The sequence below is a fragment of the Rutilus rutilus genome (assembly GCF_951802725.1).
Source record: "Rutilus rutilus genome assembly, chromosome: 5".
Taxonomy (NCBI): domain Eukaryota; kingdom Metazoa; phylum Chordata; class Actinopteri; order Cypriniformes; family Leuciscidae; genus Rutilus; species Rutilus rutilus.
Genome location: NC_140213.1, coordinates 39939268 through 39963858, shown reverse-complemented (window position 1 = coordinate 39963858; position 24591 = coordinate 39939268). Strand labels below are relative to the sequence as shown.

Here is a 24591-nt window from a genome sequence, read left to right as displayed (position 1 = left end):
TCACCCATCATTTTTGTAAGATGTAATGCCTTTGTACAGTGTGTCCTTCAGAGGCAGGATTTAGAAACATGTTCAACATAGAAAGCTGAGATTAGAGCATTCATTTCCATGAAGTATGAACTTAAATGTCAGCTTTATGTAAACGTCACCTCCTTTGAGGTCAGATGCATATTGTTCATGGTTTTGGCAAATAAGTGCATTTTCATTTTTTTTTTTAATGAAAGGGAGCTAGAAGAGAGATAACATTACTGCGGTGAGCAGTGAGCTATCAGCTTCCTCTGAGGCAATTTCCTGTGGAACAGGAAATGAAAGAGATGGAAGTTGATTCCGTGTGTCTTTGTTGTGGGCTGTGGTTATGAGTGGATAAAATACATTTCATCATCAATCAATATTTTCACCGACTCTCCATCTCATCTGCAAATGTCATAGCAGGCCGACTGAACCAAGGCTACCGACTTTGAATAATCTCAAGCCACAGTTTTGCAGTTGGAACTATTGCCTTTAGTTTAGCCAAGCAAATTTGCCTCACTTACTTTCACTAAGACAGCTAAATCATTTTGTTTTTGTGTGCCTTTGCAAATTGTATCTAAGGTGACTACCTAATTACAAAGTACTCTTACCTGATTAAATCTCAAGTTATGTAACACATTAACTAATGTAATATTACATAACCCAAAATGGCTCTCTTCATTGGACAAAGCAGGTGCAATAGACATGCATGTTCAATTTTGGGTTGAGTGTTATTTAAAAAGATTGAGTTCCAATACTGCTAAAAGATAGAGAGAGAGAAAAAACAAAAACGATCCAGTCTACAACAGCTGAAATATAACTCACAAACTAATGGAAGACAGATTTTAATTTGAATCTGAATTATTTAGGAAAAGGGCAAACTGATAAGAACAAAAAATATATATAATATTCAACAATGGATACCCAACCTCTGAAACATTGTGAAAACTCTCTCTATACAGTGAGAAGGAATGATTATTTCAATGAAAGACATTATGGTACAAGATATTACAAAAATAATGCTTTAGGATCCTTTTGGATCCTAGTTTTACATTCATATATTTTCTCTGCGATTTGTTTTTCTTTTACAATGTGGCATTTGGTAGCAAATATCTACATGACACCCAACACTGTTCATCTTGCTGGAATACAGGGGATATAAAATCTGTACTATACATCATGTAGCGTTGTACACTAGGAAATGAAGGCTACTTTGCAGCCGTTGTGTGTTGTTTCTTTTAGATGGCTGTGGCCGTTGGAGACGACGTGATCTTGTCTGTGTGAGGATCTTGGTGAGGTTTGAGGTGACTCAAGTATTCCATATTCACTGGTTTCTAATGCTGCAGAGGGTTTAGTGACTGTGTTGAGGCCCAGAATCTCACTCACTGAATGGGGCAAGTCCTTAGAGGGAGAAAGAAGAGATTCAAAACTTGTATTACCGGAACAAAATAATCATTTTAGAGAGATTTTCTTTTTTTCTTTTTACATCAAATACCCCGCGCTATCTGCAATCATGCATATGACATACCTTACAATTCTTTATCTGCATACAGATAGATTCAGATTTGCTAAGGATTTCTTCAATGTCCAGTTTCATGGAGAGTTCATTTATATGCTGTAAAGAAAGCATATCAATTGGTGAATAATTTTTCTCAAAATCTAATTTATGTATGTTGCAAGATGTAGGTACATATACTACTATTCAAAAGTTAAAGGTGCTCTAATTATTATCAGTGTTGAAAACCGTTGTTCTGCTTACATTTTTTTGTGGAAACCATGATATATTCAGGATTTTTTTTACATTTACAGCATTTATTAAAAACTATTTTTTGAAACAAATTTCTGTATTGTCACTTTTGATCAATTGAATGCATCCTTGCTGAATTAAAGTATTAATCTTCAAAGAGATAAATCTTCAGAATGGTATAAGATATAGTTAAGGCTAACCTTCAGGATTTCATTGAATCCATATTTTCTGTCCATTATTTTTTGTTTCTCAGAGTCTAAAATGGCACAGCACACCAGAAGGTGAAAGTTTTGGCAAGGCAGTCTGGTCCACATAACCTGAATGGGAAAATGTGAATTGAAGAAAATATTAAACCAAATGCCAATATAACACATAGTATAATCAAAATTATAACAGACAGTAGCTGCAGTGTACTGAGAAACAAAGAAATTGGAAAAAAAGGATAGTTATTACACACCTCCCAAAGGCGAAGGACGTCCTGAAAATGTAGCTCTCTCTTGAATCGGATCAATAACCAGCGAAAACAGAAATACAAGTACCCAGAATCCTGTGCCTCTGTGAAAACACATAAATACAGAAGTAAACACAATGCCTACTGATGGTCAACATTAATAAAAAAGACTATTTCTAATAAGTCTTCCTCTGGGTATCTTACCTAGGTAGTTCCAGAAGGCCAGATCTAGCAGACGAAGCAAAGTGCTGAGCTGAATTAGTTGGGTCTTCATCCCTTGCATCTGCTCTTCAAAGTTTTCATGCTGCCACAAACATTAGTGATAATTAAAGGGATGCTTTTTAACATTTTCAACTTCCTTTAGTGTGTAATGTTGCTGTTTGAGGACGAATAAGGTCTGCAAAGTTACAAAGTCCACACCAAAAGTGTGTTTCTGAACTCCCTGAAACGCCAATTGTAGTCTTGAGTTTTCTTCCAGGAATGCAGAGGTCACAATTTTCCTCATTTAAATAACTAAGAAACTTGCGGTTATGGAAAGGGGCGTGACATTTCCGCAACACGTTCAAATCGGTTGACCAATCACAACACACTGGTGCAGCCGACCAATCAAAGCACACTGAGTTTTTCAAAAGGAGGGACTTCATAGAGACCAGAACTAAACAGGGGTGCATTTCCCGAAAGCATCGCTAGCCAATTATGGTCGCAAGTACATTCATTACCAACATAGTTCAACGATTTGCCGTTTCTCGAAACGCAAACAGCATCGCAAACTTTCGTGGTTGGAACTGCAGCTCTTGAGCTGCGATTAGAATCAGTTTCTTGTTAAATGACGTGGACTTTGGGCACAATAAGCAAGTTAACATCCAGTGCATTCTATATCTATCATTCTATTTAAATATACACAACCAGTCAAAAGTTTTGGATCGGTAAGATTTTTAATAATTTTAAAAGAAGTATCGTCTGCTCACCAAGGCTGCATTTATTTGATTAAAAATACAAACAAAAAGTCATATTGTGAAATATTACTACAATTTAAAACAGCTGTTTTCTATGTGAATATACAGTAAAGTGTAATTTATTCCTGTGATCAAAGTTGAATTTTCAGCATCATTACTCCAGTCTTCAGTGTCACATGATCCTTCAGAAATCATTCTAATATGCTGATTTCATGCTCAAGAAACATTTATGATTATTATCAATGTTGAAAACAGTTTTTTTTACATTTTTATTTCAGGATTCTTTGATGAATAGAAAGTTCAAAAGAACAGCATTTATCTGAAACGGAAAGCTTTTGTAACATTAAACACTACCCTTCAAAAGTTTGGGGTCAGTAAGAATTTTATTTTTATTTTTTGGGGAAAGAAATAAAATAAATCAATACTTTTATTCATTAAGGATGAGTTAAATTGATCAAAGGTAACATTAAAGACATTTATAATGTTAGAAAATATTCTATTTTAAATAAATGCTGTTCTTTTGAACTTTCTATTCATCAAAGAATTGTGACAAAAAAATTTTACACAACTGTTTTCAACATTGGAATGAATGTTTTTGGAGCATAAAATCATCATATTAGAATGATTTCTGAAGGGTCATGTGATACTGAAGACTGGAGTAATGATGCTGAAAATTCAGCTTTCATCAGAGGAATAAATTACATTTTAAAATATATTAAAATAGAAAACAGTCATTTTAAATTGTCATAATATTTCACAATATTACTGTTTTTTTTGTTTTGTTTTTATATCAAATAAATGCAGTCTTGGTGAGCAGAAGAGACGTCTTTTAAAAACATACAAAATAGTACCGATCTAAAACTTCTGACCAGTAGTGTATATACTACATTTTATTCTATATATTTTGACGTGTTAACAATCAAAGTCGATGAATCAAACATCAAATTAAAATGAAAATGACTTAGTCATTAGGTCCCATGTTCGATCCAGCAGCATCTCGGAGATCTCGAATAGATTGATCAGCAGAAGTTATTACTCCTCCATCTGCGTGTGACGTCATTAACGACAGTCCTATATTGTTGAAACTAATGTGGTTTAAATGACAGAGGTGCGACCGTGTTACTACGGTTTCGGGAAACAATGGTGACTGATTGGTTAGTTTCTCAGACGGTGCGTCATACTGTGGTAGTTATTCAGCGTCGTACGGGAAACACACCCCAGAGCGTTACTGACAGACTGGGAAGAGAGGTGCTGCAACAATGTAAAATATGTGGGAAAACAATGTATTTTTCGAACATTCAAGCATGAAAATCTATTCTAGTAAACCCCCAAAACAAAATCAAGATTTAAAAAAAGGGCATAATAGGACCCCTCTAAAAGAAATGATCCTATAATGGCTTAATATGCAGAGACAACTAGAAGTAAACCATTTGTTGGTTGACTAATTTAGTCCATTTAAAGTGCTTGCCCACAACAGTGATAGCGTGAGGACAGAATCATGGTTTATTGATGCAGCCAAATCTTCTCACACACAGCAAACCCAAGAGTGCTAAAGAGAGACGTGCTGTAACAAACATATTGCATTACCATTTCATCCATGAAGGAAACAAAGCACCAGAAGGCATCTACTTCACTCTCCATTACAAAAAGGACGGGAGAGAGCAGGTCACTCATACCCTGCACGTACCCTGCACAGGAACAGGAAACTGGGTAAATACAAGTAACGTAAGCAATCATAAAGCACTTAACATTATCCATAATCTAAATAAATGAATGTGCAATTAAATCACATTGACATAAACTGAAGGATTTTCACTGATTTGTGAAAACAAGGGATCAGCATGGGAGTCAGTAGTATATACATAACAGTTGTTGATATTTTAATTCAGAGAAGTTGCTCTGAACAATGATTCAAACACATGTAATCACTTACCTAAATCAAAGTCGTACATGCAGTATGTCATCAGGATGTCATGTAGTAAAATCAAGCCAGGGTTGTCCAGGCCTTCGTAAAACTTGTTGTTGCGGTCGGTTCGGTTCACATCTTTTTCTAAAAGATGTAACAACCACAAACTGAGCTTCACCCAGGTAGAGAAAAGGTGCATGGGAATATATTTCGAAAACATTTTTAAAACAACTAAAGAATAAAACTTGCAATGTAATTAAAGACATACCAATCAGGCTCCTGTAATCTCGTAACCTTGAGTTTCTTCTTTCCTGCTCCTCACTTACTGACTTCCACTGGAGCTTCATTCTGAAGTATTCATCACTGTTGAGAGAACACATGATCTTATGTATGTTTAATCTAACGAAAGAGAGCTTTAAACACATGCTGTCGGTTCTCTGAGGGAAACATGCGTACGTTTTACTCTTTTGCAGGAGCTTCCTTTCTTCGTGAGTGCTGTTCCAGGGAAAATAGCCAAGCAAAAACTTCCAAGCCTCTTTTCTCACTGCGTGACAAAGGCCCTGTTGAGATCAAAACAACAGCAGCCTTGATGACTTACATCTTCTGAAACATTTATAAACATGTCTAAACGGGTCTGGTCTAAGAGAAAAGAGTTGGACAAGAGGTCACAGGAAAAATGAGACACTTCAACAGCTCATCTCAGACTCAACTCATTTTCAATCAAGTTGTTGAAACTGAAAAAAAACAAAAACATTTTGTGTTTAACTTTGCATTTAGCTAATGTGGAGGGTATGCCAAAAGAAAATCCACCCAAACAGATCAGACTGAGATGTTGGAATGCTGGTTTGGAAGGTAGAATATAAATATAAATGGTAAGATCTTTTTGAAAGAAATGCATACTTTTCTTTAGCAAGGCAGCATTAAAATGATCAAAAGTGAAAGAATTACATATTTACATACTGTTTATGTGTACTGTTTTCGACATTGATAATATAAGAACTATTTCTTGACCACCAAATCAGCAGTTTAGAATGATTTCTGAAAGATCACTTGATGCTGAAGACTGGGGTATATTTGGCTTCGCCATCACGGGAAAAAAACCCCATTTATTTTAAATTGTAACAAAGTTTCACAAAATTACTGTTTTTACTGTATTTTCTATCAAATAAATGCAGAAAACATTTTAAAAATCAAACAGACCCAAAACTTTTAAACAGAAGTGTACGTGACTTCCTTTATGATGCAGAACAAAACCAAATGGGTAAAACTTCGGTAACTCATGACCTAAATGTTTGCAATCCACCACAAAGGTAACAGAGAGGCCATGGTGATAAAACCACAAGCAAAGAAACGACCGAAGACATAATCGACAGACATAGGATATCCTGTGGATCAGAAATGTAGGTACATTAATGAGTTACAGTCAGATATTCAAAGCAATATCTTACCCCTTTAAATATGACATCCTTTATGTGAGGTACATTGGTCATTCTTCCCTCTGAGTCCTGATACTTTTCCCATTCTTCCATTGTTACCGGCCCCTTCCTTTGCACCTCTGGCCTCGGCCCCAGATCAAGCTGAAACGAACACACACACACTCACATCAAATACATTTTTCATAACAATACTTTTGCGCAGGATGCCTCACGTCGGCTGTCTGTGTCCAGACTCAACTAAGTCAAAGTTAAGGCTGGAATTAGATCTGCACTCACTCTGGTGATGACTTCAAATCCAGGCTCTTCCTGCTGGTTAATCTCTAGTCCGGGAATGAGTTCTCCCAACAGATCCGCCACCTCCTCAGCAGGCCGCTGCTGACACTCTAATTCAGGTGCCCGAAATGCGTCAAAGAGGTAGTTAGTGACTTTGGAGAAGCCACCCAGCGTTGTTGTATAAGGATCTTTCTTGAATTTCTGTTTGATAGTGAAAATATTGTGAAGACAACTTTTAATTAATCTATCACATACATGAATATTTTTTTTAATCAAAGATCAATTCATGGACGACTACTAGTACGACTCACAGTATAAACCACATACCTGAACAAAGTTATAGTTTGTATCATCCAGAAGATTCTCAAAGGACTGCGAGAAGGCTTTGTTATAAGAGCTGACAATCAAGATACTTTCATCATCGGGACACCTTTGAAAGACAGAGACAACGACAATACGATTCATTGTATAGTCTTAATAAAGTAATACCATATATAATTTCTTTTTTTTATTGTGCAAACAAAGATTGTGACACTATTGACATGACAAATACAAAATAATCAAAGCAAATAAACATACAAGACAGCCTATTTATTAACAGTCTATTCTGCTAACTCCTGTATGTGTGTGTGTGTGTGGAAACATATAAACGAAGGAACATCTAGAAATGTATAACAGACATAATAGTACAAACAAATAATAATTTTAAAAGTACACATAGGTATTCGACTTGTAAACATATGACATCACTGGCCATATCGCTCTGTGGTTTGAATGACGACAGAAGCTGAGCCAACAAAGCCCAGCCTATGTTTCATTATGGAGTCTAAGATAAGAACTTTAATAACAGCTATCTTTTCCTCAGCAGGGCTGAATTCAGCATGCTTACGGGCGGATTTAATCTGGTGTGATATTTAACGCAGGGGAGAGGAGTGTCTTCCTGTCCCTTTCATAAAGCCTTAACTCTAAACGAACAGCTGCTGTTCGACCTTACATGAATCACGCTCACGGCCTCTTGCCACAGAACACATGCAAGACTTCCTCAAAGGTGCGGAGATATTCCATCTCGTTTGCATGCAGATTGGGTTACATTTTGATGACTTCAGTTTTAAAGGAGGAAGTGTTTGGACGAATCATTCCGATTGTGAAATGGCCGTGGTATTTAGTGAATTAAAAGGTCAGGGGTCACTTTTAAGATAAGAAAAAGAAGAATGAAAATATTAAGCCATATTCATTCAGAGGAAGACATCTGACGCTACACAGTTATGTAAAAGCCGACATGCTAATTTATGCTCTCAGAAACAAAGGAAGACATAAGCTGCAGCCCAATTTGCGTAATTGTGCACTATTCTATGCCATTTTTTGTATAAATTAGGGATGCGCCAATACCTATTTTAACAAACAGCTATTGGCCGATTCCGATACCGATATTTGTCACTTGCTCTCTAATCTGAAATTTAGTCATTAAAAAGGATTAGTGTTTTGATCATGTTAAATTAGCAAAGTTCAAAAACACATGCACGTTTTAACTAGTGCTGTCAAATCGATTAATCGCGATTAATAAATGTGTGTATACATATTATAATTATTTTTATTTATCATATATATGTCTGTGTGCGTGTATATGTACACACACACACATTTTTTTTGTGTACAAATATATGGGTATATACCTAGCATCGACCTACAGTATACACACACACATGCAATATATATTAATTTAATATACATAAATATACATATATATTATGTAACCCAACTTTTATGTTAGATGCAATTAATCGATTTGACAGCACTAGTTTGAACTGATTTCAATTTATTAAAAATATATAATTAATATATAATAAATATATATAATATAATTATATATTATACATAAAATATTTTTAATTAATCAAATTTATATTATATTTATTAAAATATAACATATCTAATATATTTGATCACATTTTCAGCTATAATAATAGCGTAGTATTATCTGTTTATCGGATTTTACCATAGTTAAAATCATTCCATGGATCTTACCCCACAAGAAACTACATGCAGAGAAATTATTAAATAAGAGTGCAGGTTCTTATACATTATATAAGCACTGCTTATATAATGTATTCCAAACTATTTATAAAAAAAATCTGTAACTCATGACTACACTCTACTGGTCTAATGCTGTAATTAAAAAAGCATGCAAAATCATTTAGATCTTGCGCAAACACAATGATATTGCAATAAGATATTGCACAACATTTGCTTACACCTGAGCCAAAGATCAGGCTTGATCCATTGAAATAAAATCAACCCATACTGCACTCACTCGTTGATCTGAACTGATTGCCTCAGGCTATCCAGGAACGCTGTGCTCCCTCCCTGGTGGAAATGAATAGCTGGCAGTGCTGTGCCATCCTTCAACCGGAAAATGATGTATGACCAGCCCTCACATTTGACTGTGATAGACCTGAGGTCACACACATTAAAAAAGAAGGCCCACTTGTTCCGGTCATTTGCGTGGTTTGATCCACCTGTGACAATGTGACAATAAATAATACGCTTGGTTACCGTTACAGATTTCAATCTGGTTATGGAAAGAAAGGGCCATAGGCAAAATTCACTGGCTGATGCATAAGTTATCTTGCTGACATTTTCTGTTAGGTACTGGGTAAAATGAATGGTGAAAGCAATTTGATACAAAAGAGGTTTTTCAGCCACATTTGACTTAATTGTTTTACCATCTCCATGTGTGTGGGCTTTTCTCCGGAATGAGACAGCATTGATCATATCCCACTCGGTTTCATAGCTCAGCTGATGGTCGACAGGACGATGAGGGTTGTCTTCTGAACTCTGAGTCCATTCCACCACTGAGCTGGAGTCCTTCACACAATCACACAATCAAGTTATCCTTCCTAATTCAGAAAACTATTCAGAATCCTGAATATACTAATAGAGCACATAAGAATTGTCTGAGGCATTTTAAAGGGGTCATATAATGCCATTTTTGTACAAGCTAATATGATTCTTTAGGGTCTAAATTAAAAGTTTGTAATATATATTAATTAAAAATTCTCATTAGTATTGTAAGAAAACACTCATTTTACCTGGTCAAAAACAGCTCTTGTTTTCAGCACGCCGTTTAAGTGCACGTGTCTTTAAATGATAATGAGCTTTGCTCACCCCGCCCCTCTGTTCTGTGCGTACACCGTAACACAATAACACAATAGCCATAACGCGTTGTTCATTATAAACGTGGGATTATGAATTATATTGAGAACGTCGTATATAGAAAACATGCCATAATGTACCCTGAGTGTAAACCTTAGCCGCATTCATCGTGAAGCGTGCAGCAAGCGATTTGCAAAGATTAATATAAAGGTTAATAAAACCTTACACTCACTTCTTCTTCTGGAGGTGCAGCAGGAACACGAATAGTTGGTACCGATCCTTTTTTCAGGAGCACCTTCTTAGCAAAACCAGCTTTATACTGACCTCGTTTGTAAAGCAGTCTGGTGTAGGGCTGAACGATATTCTGTTTTAACATCGATATCGCGATGTGCGAATGAGCGATAGTCACATCGCCGGAACATGCGATGTGAAGGGTAACGTTAGTAGCACACAGTAAACACGAGATTGTTGTATGGCTTTTTGCTGGGTACATACGCGTTCCGCGTGCCTGCACAGTGATTGGTTCGCTGTGCCGCAGCTCACCGCTCACAGCCAACATTCACTGGCAATCCTATAGCTAAAAATGCGCTACGAAGAGGATCCGCCGCAAAAAAGTAAAAATCAGCTATTTGGGACTAGCCTATTTCGTCTACAAAAAGGAGGATGTTGACCAAAAAGAGGTAGGCTACTTTGCTGGAGTGTTATAAAGTTGTGGATGTTTTTTTTTTTTAAAGTCGCTTATTTTTCGTGTTCGCATTTATGAGGAAAAAACAATGTTATTAAGGACGCGACCGTTATGAAAGCGGCAGTAAAAGACTGCTTTAAAACTTTCACAGATACCTCAAACAGAAAGCACAAAGCCTTTCTTTAAAACGAATTTCGTTTCGTATTAATTGTATCTTAATTTTAATCAGTATTTCATTATCCAATTTCCTGGATTTAATAAATAAATATTAAATAGCCTATAGCAGCCAGCGCCTGAACTGGAGATTATAAGCTATCATCCATGAACCGCAACTCAGCATAAAAGGTAGCCTACTCGCCTCACACACCTAATAATAATAATAATAATAATAATAATAATAAAATAGAAATATTACTATTATCTACAGAAATCTCTACTTTTAAACAGAACCATTAAAAAAATAATAATAATAGCCTAATCTGTATGAAAAGTGCATTTCTCCCGATCACTGCTGCGAAGATCGCGAGTCAGTATTGTCAACTTAATCTTTACAGAAAACACTTGTTTATTAATAAACAATTAAAATGTCACATCGCAATATTTTACATATTATTAATCATTACTTTTGCTGGTTATAGGTGCCGTTTACATGAACGCGTCACTGAATCAGCACAGAAAACATAATTTTTCGGGTCCTAGAACCTGAAGAACGTTAGGTCCTGTGAAGAACGTTCACCGAATTCGGAGAGAAATATGTTTCTGGAATAAAATATTAAGTGGCCTTTTTCTTACTTGTAATGAAGCTTGCTTATTAGAGAAATTATTAATAACATGGAATGGTAATTATTGACTTTAGCCTGGATTGATGGCTCGCAATATCGCGATATATATCGTTGGGAAAAAAAATATCGCAATGTAATTTTTTTCCAATATCGTGCAGCCCTAGTCTGGTGTGTGAAATGATTCTCGCAAACATGAAAGCATTGACGTTGATCGTGGGGAATATTCCCTTCGAAAACAAACTCAGCCACTGCGTCTTCAGCGGTTCGGATTTAGGAACATCAAAATGACTGCTGTGTTCCTTATTACACCCAAGAACAGAACACCACAATCGCTTAGACGTCATTCTGCTCATAGACAGTGCTCCAGCGTATCAACAATGACCGCGCCGGTCCACGCGGACTATGATTGACAGCTCGCTCACGAGCGAGGGCGGGTCTGTGTTGAAACGCTGCTGTCAATCAACAATCGTGGGAGGGGCGTCCGACCGTGTGGCGTCACACGGTTGAACGGCTTGATTTGAGACGGGGAAAAACATATAAGAAGATAAAAAAACAAAACACTGGATGGATTTTTATCATTTCATGATGGTTGTATACAGGCACTGCCAACACACATTTCAGTACAATCAACTTGTAAAAGTGCATGTACCATTATATGACCCCTTTAACATATATATGCAAACTCTCACAGATGAAACGGGTAACAAACCTTGCAGGCACACAGTATGTTTGAGGGATCTGTATCCTCCAGGGGTTTATATTCCACAAGGGTTTCACCATCCTACAGTTAAAGAAGAAAAAATAGATATTGGGAGAGATCGTTAGATGGCTGTGATTTTCACAGACATTTCAAAAGCAGGTAGTTCAGACTTCTCAGATATATATGTTGTTCGAAAGAAATTAATATTTTTATTCTTGCAAGGATTCACTAAATTAAACAAAAGTGACAGTAAAGATATGTATAATGTTATAAAATATTTCTATTTTTAAACAAATGCGGTTCTTTTGAACTTCGGATATCAAAAAAATCCTGTATCACGTTTTTGTTTTTCAAAACTGTTTTCAACATTGATGATAAGAAGAAATGTTTCCTGAGCACCAAATCAGCATATTAGAATGATTTCTGAAGGATCATGTGACCCTGAAGACAATTTTTTTTAAATTATATTTCACAATATTACTGTTTTACTGTATTTTTGATCAAATAAATGCAGCCTTGGTAAGCATAAGTATCTTTCAAAAATACACATATATTAAAAACAAATTATCCCCAAGCTTTTTTGAACTGTACTAACAGTGACACAAGAATGTGGTATAACATCTTACGTATGTCACGTGGACCCAGTTCAGGTAAAACTTAGAGGAATCATAGCAATCCTGAAAAACACACTCGTTTAATATAAATAATATTATCAATGACAATCACCATACCTTATCAACAATCCTGAGGAACCCTGATATTAAATCCTGATCCTCAGATTCATCTGGAGATGAGTGAATGAAGACTCCCTCATGTTCAAACACCACCTACAAACACAAAAAGAACATGTATTGATAAAACATTACAGTTTCATTATTATAAGCCAAACACATTATTCTCTCTAAAAAAAAGGCTGTTCAAAATAAACATTTTAAGATCCTGTTTCAGTACTCCGCTCCCTGTGTCTTTAAATGTCTTAGCCTGAGGCCTGAACTGAAGGAAGGACCGCTCCTGTCATACTGACATAAACAATGTTCTTGAAGACTCCCCAACAATAAATGGCATTGGTCAATGTAAAAATAGAAATTACACTGGGAAAACAACCATGGAATAACCTGGAACTATGTGCAATGTTCAATGTTTCCTATATTCTCATACTGAATTTGTGTGGTAGTGGTAGGTACCTGTAAGTGTATATATATTGCCACTCAACCACCAAAACATAATGGTGGCCAAGGTACTTACTAATGCATGTGTAACAGACACGAGAAAACGACACACACGAAAATGAGATTATGTAGTGCCAATAAATAGTTAATAAATAGAAAAAAACATTCATATGTAAAGCTAGTTTCCTTATGGCTTGAATTTACCGGAATCAGCTGATAAACAATCAGTCATCAAGCTCAAAACATCTACATAAATCTGCCAGACAGCTCATGACTCAGTCAACACTATAAAGTACAAACACAACTCTGATTATTTGTTTTAGAGTCCAGACGCCCCGAATACGTTCGATATTGCAGTTGTGCTGCTATTGGCAACGGAAAAGCTACTTCTAACGTCCGTGTTTTTTGCAGTTTGATCAGCTGTATGTCAGTGGGTTTGGCAGCTAGCAGCCAAGCTAACTGTTGCTAAACACAGCAGTTTCCCAGACCAGTGTATCATCTATTTCCCAGCACCGACAGTTCAAAAAGCAGGTCAAACAGAATATCTACACCACAACCCACGGAAAAAGATCGGTAAAATGGAGCTATTTGTCGTTTTGACCGTGTATTGACTTATAAAGCAGCATGCTCAGTACCTTGGGAGGAGTTGTGGCCGCCATGTCGACTGCTAAATCGACGACGTAGCATCGCTCACGTGCCTGTCAGCGATCCACAACAACACTGACGAGTCATTTTCCGCATGGCCAACGCCACGCATGCGCACTGACATATTTTTAATTACATTTTCAAGTTATAAAACGTATAAATCCATGTATGCATACTATTCGAATAGATATATCGCTTACATCTTACAAAAAAAAAAAACAGTCATATAACTTTTACATCAATTATCTTTTTCAACAACAGCTTTTCTTTTTTTTGTTCATCTTTAAAGAAAATAAGGAATTAAAAAAATTCTGAAGTCGGTGGAAAACAATCCAATATTTGGTGCGCTTGACATATTTTACTGTATGTAGGTGATGTTTTCCAAATAGAGTAATCATTTTTAATGTTCTTTAAAAACAAATATTGTAACGATTCATGAACAATCTATGAAAAAATTAACAAAAAGTATTTGATTGTCAAAAATACTCTCAAAGATTTACGGTTTTTATTCTGACTTTTTTTTATATTATTATTATTATTGTCATCATCATCATCATTATTATTATTATTCATATTTATTGTTGTTGTTGTTGTTGTTGTTGTTGTATACTTGTTGGTACAATTAAATGTGAGTTCGAATAAATGAATAAAATGTATTTAAAAAATACAACTGAAGAAAAAATTCAACTGAAGAAAGTCAGACCTTAGCCAAGAGAGGCTCGAGCTCGATTGCCCTCTAGCGGTTCACACTACAATGGGACTTTTATTTTGAAATGAAATGTCTTCCAACTGGCGGGAAACTTCTGTGTTAGTAGATTATGCACAACTACAGACCTGGCAAGTGAGCGTACTTACATGTGTAGTATATATTTGTACATTCATGACAGTAATTTGTGGATGTAATATTTGACAACGTTTTCAGACGAGAAAGTCTATAAAACAGGAAGAATTGTGTGATTGTGTGAATTCTTACACCGAGGAATCAGATAAAGAATGGTTCAAATAGTCATTTCAAGGTTGGTGTGAAATACAAGTTTTTACAGACCATGAATGATCTGAAAGTGCTCGTTGAAAAGGCTTTTCGATGTGTTCTGCAGTAATGCTGCTGAAGGTCCAGCCGAGTGGATGCTGGTGGAGCTGCAGGGAGAAATTATGTCCAGACAAAATACTGGACTAGCAGGAAATCTGATGGGGGACCTGCACTACACTAAAGAGGTTTGTCTTTCTCTAATAATTGGGCACATTTCAGACCAAATCAAAAGAAAATAACAATATATATATATATATATATATATATACATACACTTATATACTTACATATGTATAATATATGTATCTATATTATTTTTTTCTTTTGATTTTGGTCTGAAATGTGCCCAATTTTATATATATATATATATATATATATATATATATATATATATATATATATATATATATATATATATATATTATACATACAAAATGATAAAACTACTTTTTACCTATGGTCAATTCTTGATTTGTCCACTCTTCAAGGGATTACCAGTCCTTATAGTCGGACATCACATCCTCTATGGAAAACAGGTCAAACTGGAGAAGCCCTTTGCTGTTCTGATGAAACACTCTGGACTTCCTCAGAATACAGAGGAAACTATGGAAACCAACCAAGAGACACCAACATCTTACACCGTCTCCGCCCTCATCAAAAAGAAGCTCATCTTTAAAACTCGACCCAAACCTATCATCACTAATGTGCCGAAGAAAGTATAACTTATGTCCAGATATCAGAGACTTAACTGATCAGCACAATATTCTAGATTTGAAACCGTATGTTGTTTGGAATGGTGTTTTAGTATCTTAGTGCATTTATTGTTTACATACATTGTTGTATTTTTGTGTGTTTATTGACCATAATGATAAACAAATATAAATATTGTAAGTATGAAATGCAAGTAATAGGTCTCAAGTGAATTTAAAAAAGAAAAAAAAAGAAGAAAAATGCTCACTTTTGAATTGAAGTTTATTGTATCAAAACATCAGTTACAAGTGTTTGCAAAAATAATTATGAGGGAAATGTCAAAATTTAAAGAATCCCTTTTTACATACAGGACAATGTACATAATACATAAAACAAATATGTAAAATTCATGTGAGGTTAAAAGACCAGGTGACCTGGTAGAAGGTTTTTACATTTCACTGTAGAAGTACAGGTTAGCTGTGACACTCAGACTAAATGGTGCTGTTTCATCAACACATGATTTTAATTCTGAGTAGAAGACAAAAGCTGCCAGTGGCAATCTGTAAAACAACTGCATGTTGGTTAAAAACATGTAACCTCTACCATTATGGATTATGAATACTGTAATTTATAAATCCCTAATCTGTACAGTGTTATTAAAATAACATTTTCCATAAAATAAAGTTTCCTAGGAAAATGCAGATACACTGATGTGTGTGAGTATCAGAGAATGAGAATTCTTGCATGTTTAAAATATCTTTGAATTTTACTTTACAAAAATATATATTACTTTACAATATACTTGAAATGACTGATATAATCCTAGTTTTCACTGGTTAAGCTTCACCATCTAAAAATGTACTGGTACTGTGTCTGGCAGACAGCAGAGCAAGAACTTTTTTCACTGTATTTTGCTTAAACCCAATTTGAAATTTCTTTTTTTTTTTTTTATACATACATTTTTAAGCCCCGCAATCATAGGGATTTCTGTTCCTGAAGACGGAGCATATCAAAGATCAAAAGTTTGGCACCCAGTCTACAAATGAATAGCATAAAATCTTAAAACACACAAATGTGAGCAATGAGATTGCAAGTTTGATTGTAAACAAATGATAAGTTTCATAATTGCATTGTGTTGTCAGTCTCATCATCGTAATGTTGCAGCCTTATAGGATGCTGCAGTCCACAGCAGTTCACTGTAAAGACAGTTATTGCACATGTAGTGCACAAGTCAAGTGGGTAAATATTTCATAAACTTAAAGCTCCTCTCTAAACTTGTCCATGCACACATTTGCACACTAGCCACAGTGTTTATATCTCTGCCAGAGTTTAATGTGTGTTTTGGGGGGCAGGCAGGGAGCAGAAAAAGTTAGCGTTAGCATTCATGGAGAACTGCTAAATTTGCTTATTGTTGCCTTAGGATGGCTGAGGCTGGGGGAAAAAAAAGATGGAATGAAAATCCACTGTATACCTTTGCTCCATATAAGGTAATCTTTAAACATCTAAATTTGCATACCATAAATAAGCTACTTCAGTTCATGTGATTCTTATTTATTTTGCTAACCGATCATTTTATTTAAACCAATAGAAACCATAAGTTTATAAGTTACAGAAAAGGTTCTTGTCAGGGTGACCGGATTCCGATACTTATGTATTTTTCATAAATAATCGGGGTATAAAAAATATTGACATATGTCAATATGACTCTTGTTCCATCTATAATAAAAAATAAAACATGACATTTTTTATTATATACTTCTACCAAAGTTTTTCTTAGGTAAAAAGGAGAATAGGGTAAGAATATGAATCCAGGTAAAACTTTGCTCATTTTTCTACCCAAATATGCAGCAACAGAACATTCTAGATGCTAGAGAAAATCCTTTTTGGCTGCCTGACACTATTTATTCACTGGTGCTGGATGTAACTTTAAAAATCTCGAACTGTAAACATGTAGCCTACAGTGTATAAATCATTGTGGAGTTATCATAAATCTCTCATTTAAATGCTGTTTGCTCTTTCTTCAATGTTCTATCATGTTACACCACAAAAGTATCAGAAGCACCACAATTTCTAATGATGAAATATAGAATTATGCTGGATTGTCAGATTAAAGACAATTAAAATACTGACTGGATTTGGCAAGTAAAACCAGGTTAGTGTCTTATGCAGGTTTCTTTAAGTTTTGGCACACACATCTCTAACCTTGACAGCACACATTCTATATAATTATAAGTTCAAGCACCAATATAACCCTTTCAGCTTAACTACATTAACTCTTACACTAACCTTTGGCTCTACTTTTTGTGCCCGCCTTGGCTGGCGCCTCCTCAATGCGTGCTTTATAATCACGAGAAGCACAATTTCTGATTTTAACTCATGTAAATCATAGCTTTCTCAAAAGCTCTTGATTATGTCCAAAAGCTCTAATGTAGCCATAGCTAACATAGTTAAAATAACTAACAACCAACAGTCTTGGACCTGCACATGATCCATAACTATAACCAGGATTGCAGCACCAGGTAAAGAAGGGTCCATTTAAAATGAGCCCTGACAGCATGTATTGATCTTTTAGAAAGACTATGCTTCGGCATAGGATAGGTGGTACTGTTCCTCTCTTTTGTTACAGCGCTTGGCCACTATGGCCAGGTAGAGCACCAGAAGTATGAGCCAGTAACAGGCATAGAGGATGGTGCCCGCAATGAGAAGAGCCTTCTCAGTCTCACTGAAGGGTTCTTGCACCTCGCAGTAAATGGTATAAACCACGCCACCGAGCAGTATGGCCGCCCACATGGTCACAGGCACAGCTCCAATAAGGTTTACCACTATCTTTTTCCTGCCTGATGTGCCCCAACCTGCTTTGTTAATAGTCAACAGGGCAAAGATCTTGGCAGGTAGCAAACTTGACATGTAGAGTAGTGAATACAGTGACATGAAGATCATGACAAGGCTGCCCCGCAGGAAGCAGGCATAGGTGGCCTTCACCATGCCCACCAGCTGGACCGTCAGCAAGAAAAGCAAGATGTTCCACAACCGACCTCGGTAGAACAGATGGATGACTGTAGCCACCAGAAAGAAGGGGAAGAACCCAGTGACCACAGATTCGTAGGTCATCCAGAGGCTGTGCTTGTGGAACCAAAGCGCATTGTAGAGCCACTCTCGAAAGTAAGACTTGCTCCAGCGGGTCTGCTGGTTGAGCCAGCGCAGGTATTGCGTGGGGGTCTCGGTCTGGCATTGTGAGCGTGCCGTGAACTTGGTTTTGTAGCCGAAGCTGAGGACGCGGTTGGTGAGGTGCCGGTCATCACCGAAGCTGCACTTGCTTCCTAGGAAGGTCTGGTGGTACCAGGGCTCCAGGAACTGTTGGAGGAGAGAGTTGCGGTACATTCCCAGAGGTCCACTGATGCACTGCACACATCCAAAGTAAGACTGGCAGGCCCGCTCTATGTTGAACGCCATCCAATACCGGACACTGCTCAGAAAGGAGATCCAGGAGTCATACTTGTTCAGAATCTGAAAGAGACAATGAAAGAACTCTCCGTGGGTAATCTTTAAAGAAGAAAGGTACTGGAAAACTTGTTTGTTGAAAGAAACATAAAAATGTCTCTCTGCATATTTAAAACTAAAATAGGCACATTTCTCACCTGAACATCTCCTCCCACCCCACCCACTTCTGGATCCTCCTCTAGAACCTTCAGCATCTCAATGGTGCATGCTGGATCAAGTACAGTGTCAGAATCACATACCTGCAAAACCAAGAGATGTATATGATTTAGAACGCTCCTCTGCAACTTTAACTCATGCAACTCTTTTCCGTTATTGAGGCTGATGTTGACAATGACTGTGTGAACAATGCAAGGACTGTTGCAACCATAGACATTGGCTCACAGATGTTTCAAGGTCATCTTGGTTTCTGAAGATATCAATCACATGCCGAAACAATGAAATGTTGATGACAGCGCACAGGTGTGCTCGGGACTACAGGGGAAGGTAAGTAATAAGTCTGACCTTTGACCTCAATGCTGCATGGATTTATATTACAGTGACATTGAGGGAACTCTGGGGTGATGGCAGACTATGAAGAGTGACAGTATATTGTAGGCTCAATAATATGAAATCCAATGTTTTTCAAAATAGTAATTAGGCCATCCAAGAGCAACAAGTAAGCAAGTCTGGAATGAATGCTGTTTACTCCTATAAAAGCCAGTACTTTTTCCGTTTTATTGAATTTTTAGGTTGTAAATGGTGTCTAGACTTACTTGTATGTAATCCACAGTCTCTCCCAGTGCTTTGAAGGCTGTATACATCACCTCTCTCTTGCCACCCCACTCCTGCATGATGCAGGAGTAATGGCAGCTCCGCACCACCCTGGCCACATGTGCAGCTTCCTCGGCATGCAATGAGCCTTTCCCTCCTCCCCCATCCCCGTCGCTGTGGTAATTCCCCTTCCACACCACACAGCCCGTCTGCTCCACTCCCCCCATCACCTCCTGGAAGATGTCCATCATGTAGGAATCCTCCTGCCGATTCCCATCCACCACCAGCACCACTTTAAGCCCGGGAAAAGAAATGCGGCGAATGCTCCGCAGACACTTGCGAAGGTAGTCCGGATCTTCCTGATAGGCCGCGATGCAGAGGGCCACGGTGTGACGGAGGTGCTGAGGTCTGGAGGGGCCACGCATCTGTCGGTGCTCCAGATAGGCGAAGAGGCTCTGCAGGAGGAGGTGGAGGGACAGAAAGGCACCGTACAGGCCAAAAGACAGGTGGTGCTGCTCGGTGTGGATGAACTGGTAGCCTGTCACATAGGCTAGTAGGATAGCAAAAAGCACCACTGCTGCGAATAGGGTGGTGATGAAGATCCGCACCGCAGTGCCAAATCGAGAGGGCATCTGAAGAGGGAGAAAAAGGGATATTATAACTTGGGCTTCATTTTCTTGATATGAGGTACAATTAGAATTTGTGAGATTACCACATGAACAGAAGGGTCAACCATTTTGGATTTATTCCAAACACATGGCAACAACTGACATTGTGACAATTTTAGAACACTATCAACCTCATGTGAAACTCTCTCTTTGTCTTTCTCACTTTTTTTCTCATTCTCTCAGGTTAATGACTTTAATTAAAGGCTAGGCCGAGTCTGGCAGGTAATCAGAGGCACCCAGACTAAGGAACAATCCCCCCCTTTCATTCATTCACTTGCCTCCTGCTCCCCCTCTCATGAAAGAAAGAGCTGCTTCACTCAGTGCCCTTATATCATAACGGCCAACGCAATGGAGAAGAGTGGCAGAAATAACGCTGACTTCCACTGAAGTGGTTGTTGATTTTTCTATCACAGTAACTGACTGTTCCCACAGTTATTTAGCTGCGCCAGACCAGTACTTAACCGCTTTACATCATATAATTCCAAGAAATACATAACTGTTCCTTTCATATTAGCAATTTTGGTTTAACGTTACATGAGATTAGCAATGTATCTGAAGTGAGAACTGCCATAAAACCTAAATATTGTTTATGAACTATATAATGGGTTTCTCCCTTTCTTGCGTTATCCTACACACCTTCTTGTGATGTGAACAAAGACGACATAGACCCTGAGGGTGAGATAGAGACAGCAGGCAGATACTGAGTGTTATGTTTGACCCTAATTAGAGGGAATCTTCCTCCGGAGGCTTGTTAGCTCAAAGGGACGGGTATGAAGAAGGGCCCCATGTCATACTCAACAAGACACCAACCATCACTCAGTCCCCAAACACAGCAAACAAACCCACTACCATATGTGTGATGAAAGGTGTAAAGGTGTTCACATGGCCTTTGATCTCTTGGTAGGATTAAGTCAACTCAAGATGCACATCCAAGAATAGTGGAGATTGAGTCATCACACAAGGTGATCTATAACACATTTAACCTTTAAATTAACCATTTAGGACAATAAAACATCACAATGTTAATATCTGCATGCTGCATTGCATTCTACGTAAACCCCTGGATGTCAGTATCTAACCCAATGACGGAAGTTGAGTAATATTTCAACTTTCCACCAAATAAAGAGGTCAGAGGTCAATGGTTACTCACTGTTGTCATGATGAGATATTCACAGCCCGGGTGGAGATCAATCCATGAGAGCTCGATAATCTCAGATCCTTAGTTTGCTTTTAATAATTCTATTCCATACTCATCCCAGTGATTAACAGAGAAGATGCAGGATGTTGTTTCTCTTGTGAGTGATGGTAAGGATGATCATGGGTAATCATGCATTCTCAGCCTAGACAGAAGCAGGTGGTCTCAGATGAAACAGAAGTGGACAGGATCCAAAAGATCTGTATGAAGTCACAGGTGCATTGCGGGTTGGTGGGGGGAGACCAGCTAAAGCCTCTTGCCCCGTGTTTTCTCAGGTGTGAACCAGATAGAATGAGGACTTTGGATGCAAGACAGGACACTGACAAAGGGAGGAGGTGGGAGAGGAATGAAGGGGGGCTGGGAATCACCAGGACCGATGAGGGAGGGCAGCAGGTGAGAGGATGTGAGATGAATGGCTGGAAGGCAGAGCATGATGTGTTTGGGTAAATTAAGATTGTACCAGTGCACTATACTAATATGCATTATAATTATAATGATCAACTGAAGTAATGATCAATCGGGATTCAGATATAAACCACTTTTAAACTTTATAAACTGCATTCTCCACAGTCTCCACTCCAAAGTCCTGGTTTGTTATAGACTCAATTTATTTGCATTATTAATGGGCAAATTTGTCTGGATCTCTTAAGTTTTTTATAAATACATTAAAAATGTAATTCTTTTTGAAAGTAAAAAATGTCAAAGTAGGGGGGGGGTTCCTTGGGGGAATCTAATCTAAAAATCTTAAATCTTTTTAAAAGTCTTATTTATGATTTTATTTTAAAATATTATTAAAATGTAAAAATATTTGATATAAAATTGATGTTTAAAATGTTATCTGTTTTTTGTGAACTTGTAAATAAAAAAAACACAAGGGGGCACCTACTGAGACTTCATCCTTTCACATCCAATATCCAAAAGTACCAAAATATTTTTTATTTTTTTATTAAATGCTCACATTCAATTATATAGAACTGATTTAACAATAGTAAAGTCACTAGGATTATATTCAAAATAGTAACCTTAAATCTTAATCCTGTTAAAGAAGCTTAAAAAAAAAAAAGAGCATTAGATTTGCAGAAAAAAAAAACACACACACACATTGAACTTCCATGTAATATTGAACAAATCTTTTGTCAAGTTCTTCCAGCAGGCTAGAGCCTGCGTTGGGGTGAATCCTATTTTGGTCTCTAGCAAATAGTTCAAACACTTTTGAAACTCTCACTAGACCCTTGTGTTGTCAAAGTATGATGAAATGGAAAGCTAAACAGACGTCATTTTCCTTAATCGAGCCATTCTGAAGCTTTCCTGTTTTATTCCGTCCTGCTGCCGACTTAGTTACTCAGCCTCAGGGCACTAGCGAGGGTGCCAAGAAACCAAGGGCCAATCTTAGTCCACTAGGACTAATATTGTAATTACTAAAAACACACATGAGGATCTTAAAAAAAAATCTCATAATTTCACAGATTCTCTCAAGCTCTACACATAACCATTTATTTAAAGTTGCTTAGTGCAGTATTATTTAGTGCCTTGCACAAACACAAGCTTACAGTAGCCTATTTGTGCAAAAAACACACCTACCTAACCTAAAATTCCATGCTTTGACTCTCTCAATTTTGTATTATACACACACACACAACCACACAATGAACATTTGACAGAGCTCTTGTGCAGCATGCTTTCATATTTCATCCACTCCCACAATAAACACAGACACAAAACAAAACTCAAGTTGAATGAAATGTCTCTTACCTTCCCAGCCCCGCAGCTGTGACGGTGGTCTCTCTCTCTCTCTCTCTCTCCTCTGGTGGAGTCGGTGTGTGTGCGAGTGTGTGTCTGCCAGGCGTCTGCTCCGCTCCTCTCCACCACAGTGGAGCACAGCACCGTCCTTGTTCAGCCTCCTGCTCACACTACATCTTTATTCCAGCCACACTTAATTCAGGAGATCCCTTATCCAAAAATACAGCACCATCACCCTCCTCCTCCTCTGCTTCCCTCCCTTTCTTTTTGTCTCTCTCCCTCACTCTCCTCCCGGAGAGTCCCGAGGCATGAAGACCTCTGATATCAGCTCTGAACTAAGTTCTCACCTGGCGCGAGGAGGACGGGGGTCCGCCGGTGGACCTCATGCCTCTGTTTCAGTGCTTCACTGCAGTGGCATCGTTCTGCAGTGCAGCCGAAAATCCTTCAAGGTCCCTTTCTCTGTGCTTTCCCCCTCCTGCTCTGCAGTGCAGCCAGCCTCCAACAAGACTCTGGACTGTTTGAGCAGGCACACTCTTCTCTTGGTTACACACACACCCTCTCAATGCATCCTTTATTGGGTTATTTATTTATCTATCACCCCTCCCTGCACCCCTCCTGCTGGCATCCTTCAGGTCCAACACCGGCTGATGAAGAGATCTGCGAGAGAAGGAAGAGAAAGATAGACCGCAGCAGGCTCGGACATAATCAATATCCACGGAGTCTCCAAACATTCCTATCGCAGTTGTGTCTTCTTCCGGCCACCCAATGAAAACTTGCTCTGTTTTCGGAACGACCCAGCCAGGTAAAACACGCTCATGCCCTTTCTCTTTCCGAGACTGCTGCATGGCAGGAAGAGTAATTAGCGTAATGGCTCTTTCATGGCTGAATAGCAGTCGTGAGAAGGTTATTATAGGGTTTGCGGGGAAGGAAGGTGAAAGTGTGAATCTCCACTAGATAACTCCATCGTGGCGTCACTGATTTACCCCTTGCTGTGGGAACGTCCTTGGATCTTAACCAGAGAAGCAATTATCAGAGACACCACAAGAGACTTGTGAGGTTCCTTTGCAGAAACACAGAGACAAAGTTTATGACTTCCAACTGGGCA

The 24591-nt window shown here is 37.8% G+C and overlaps 3 protein-coding genes across 3 annotated transcripts; 1 reads left to right on the top strand and 2 right to left on the bottom strand.

Moving 5' to 3' along the window:
* Positions 1-838: 838 nt before the first annotated feature.
* On the bottom strand, positions 839-13975 carry tbc1d15 (TBC1 domain family, member 15). Its single transcript, XM_084408838.1, has 17 exons — positions 13903-13975; positions 12830-12925; positions 12108-12179; positions 9502-9643; positions 9090-9294; positions 7106-7208; positions 6782-6979; positions 6518-6646; positions 5526-5629; positions 5338-5432; positions 5097-5213; positions 4751-4851; positions 2412-2511; positions 2214-2311; positions 1957-2073; positions 1538-1624; positions 839-1410 (listed from the first exon to the last, which is right to left on the bottom strand). Exons 1-17 carry the CDS (start codon positions 13924-13926, stop codon positions 1204-1206), a joined length of 1995 nt encoding a protein of 664 aa, XP_084264964.1. The 5' UTR covers positions 13927-13975; the 3' UTR covers positions 839-1203.
* Positions 13976-14682: 707 nt separating this feature from the next.
* chtf8 (CTF8, chromosome transmission fidelity factor 8 homolog) lies at positions 14683-15834 on the top strand. The gene is made up of 3 exons (XM_084408854.1): positions 14683-14928; positions 15010-15127; positions 15431-15834. The coding sequence occupies exons 1-3, from the start codon at positions 14906-14908 to the stop codon at positions 15662-15664; spliced, it is 375 nt and encodes a 124-aa protein (XP_084264980.1). The 5' UTR covers positions 14683-14905; the 3' UTR covers positions 15665-15834.
* Positions 15835-15982: 148 nt separating this feature from the next.
* On the bottom strand, positions 15983-24591 carry has3 (hyaluronan synthase 3). Its single transcript, XM_084408853.1, has 5 exons — positions 23499-24591; positions 21702-22162; positions 19886-20515; positions 19271-19372; positions 15983-19139 (listed from the first exon to the last, which is right to left on the bottom strand). Exons 2-5 carry the CDS (start codon positions 21708-21710, stop codon positions 18210-18212), a joined length of 1671 nt encoding a protein of 556 aa, XP_084264979.1. The 5' UTR covers positions 21711-22162; positions 23499-24591; the 3' UTR covers positions 15983-18209.

What these genes read in the sequence shown, in the direction of transcription:
- tbc1d15 (XM_084408838.1), bottom strand. Translation starts at nt 13,926, where the DNA reads ATGGCGGCCACAACTCCTCCCAAG. An exon ending in CAAACTATAACTTTGTTCAG is followed by an intron (nt 6,980 to 7,105) that starts GTATGTGGTTTA and finishes ACTATCAAACAG; the next exon opens with AAATTCAAGAAAGATCCTTA. An exon ending in ACGTCCTTCGCCTTTGGGAG is followed by an intron (nt 2,074 to 2,213) that starts GTGTGTAATAAC and finishes TTTCCCATTCAG; the next exon opens with GTTATGTGGACCAGACTGCC.
- chtf8 (XM_084408854.1), top strand. Translation starts at nt 14,906, where the DNA reads ATGGTTCAAATAGTCATTTCAAG. An exon ending in GTTCAAATAGTCATTTCAAG is followed by an intron (nt 14,929 to 15,009) that starts GTTGGTGTGAAA and finishes TGTGTTCTGCAG; the next exon opens with TAATGCTGCTGAAGGTCCAG. An exon ending in ACCTGCACTACACTAAAGAG is followed by an intron (nt 15,128 to 15,430) that starts GTTTGTCTTTCT and finishes CCACTCTTCAAG; the next exon opens with GGATTACCAGTCCTTATAGT.
- has3 (XM_084408853.1), bottom strand. An exon ending in AGACTGTGGATTACATACAA is followed by an intron (nt 19,373 to 19,885) that starts GTAAGTCTAGAC and finishes TTGGTTTTGCAG; the next exon opens with GTATGTGATTCTGACACTGT. An exon ending in GGGTGGGAGGAGATGTTCAG is followed by an intron (nt 19,140 to 19,270) that starts GTGAGAAATGTG and finishes TGTCTCTTTCAG; the next exon opens with ATTCTGAACAAGTATGACTC.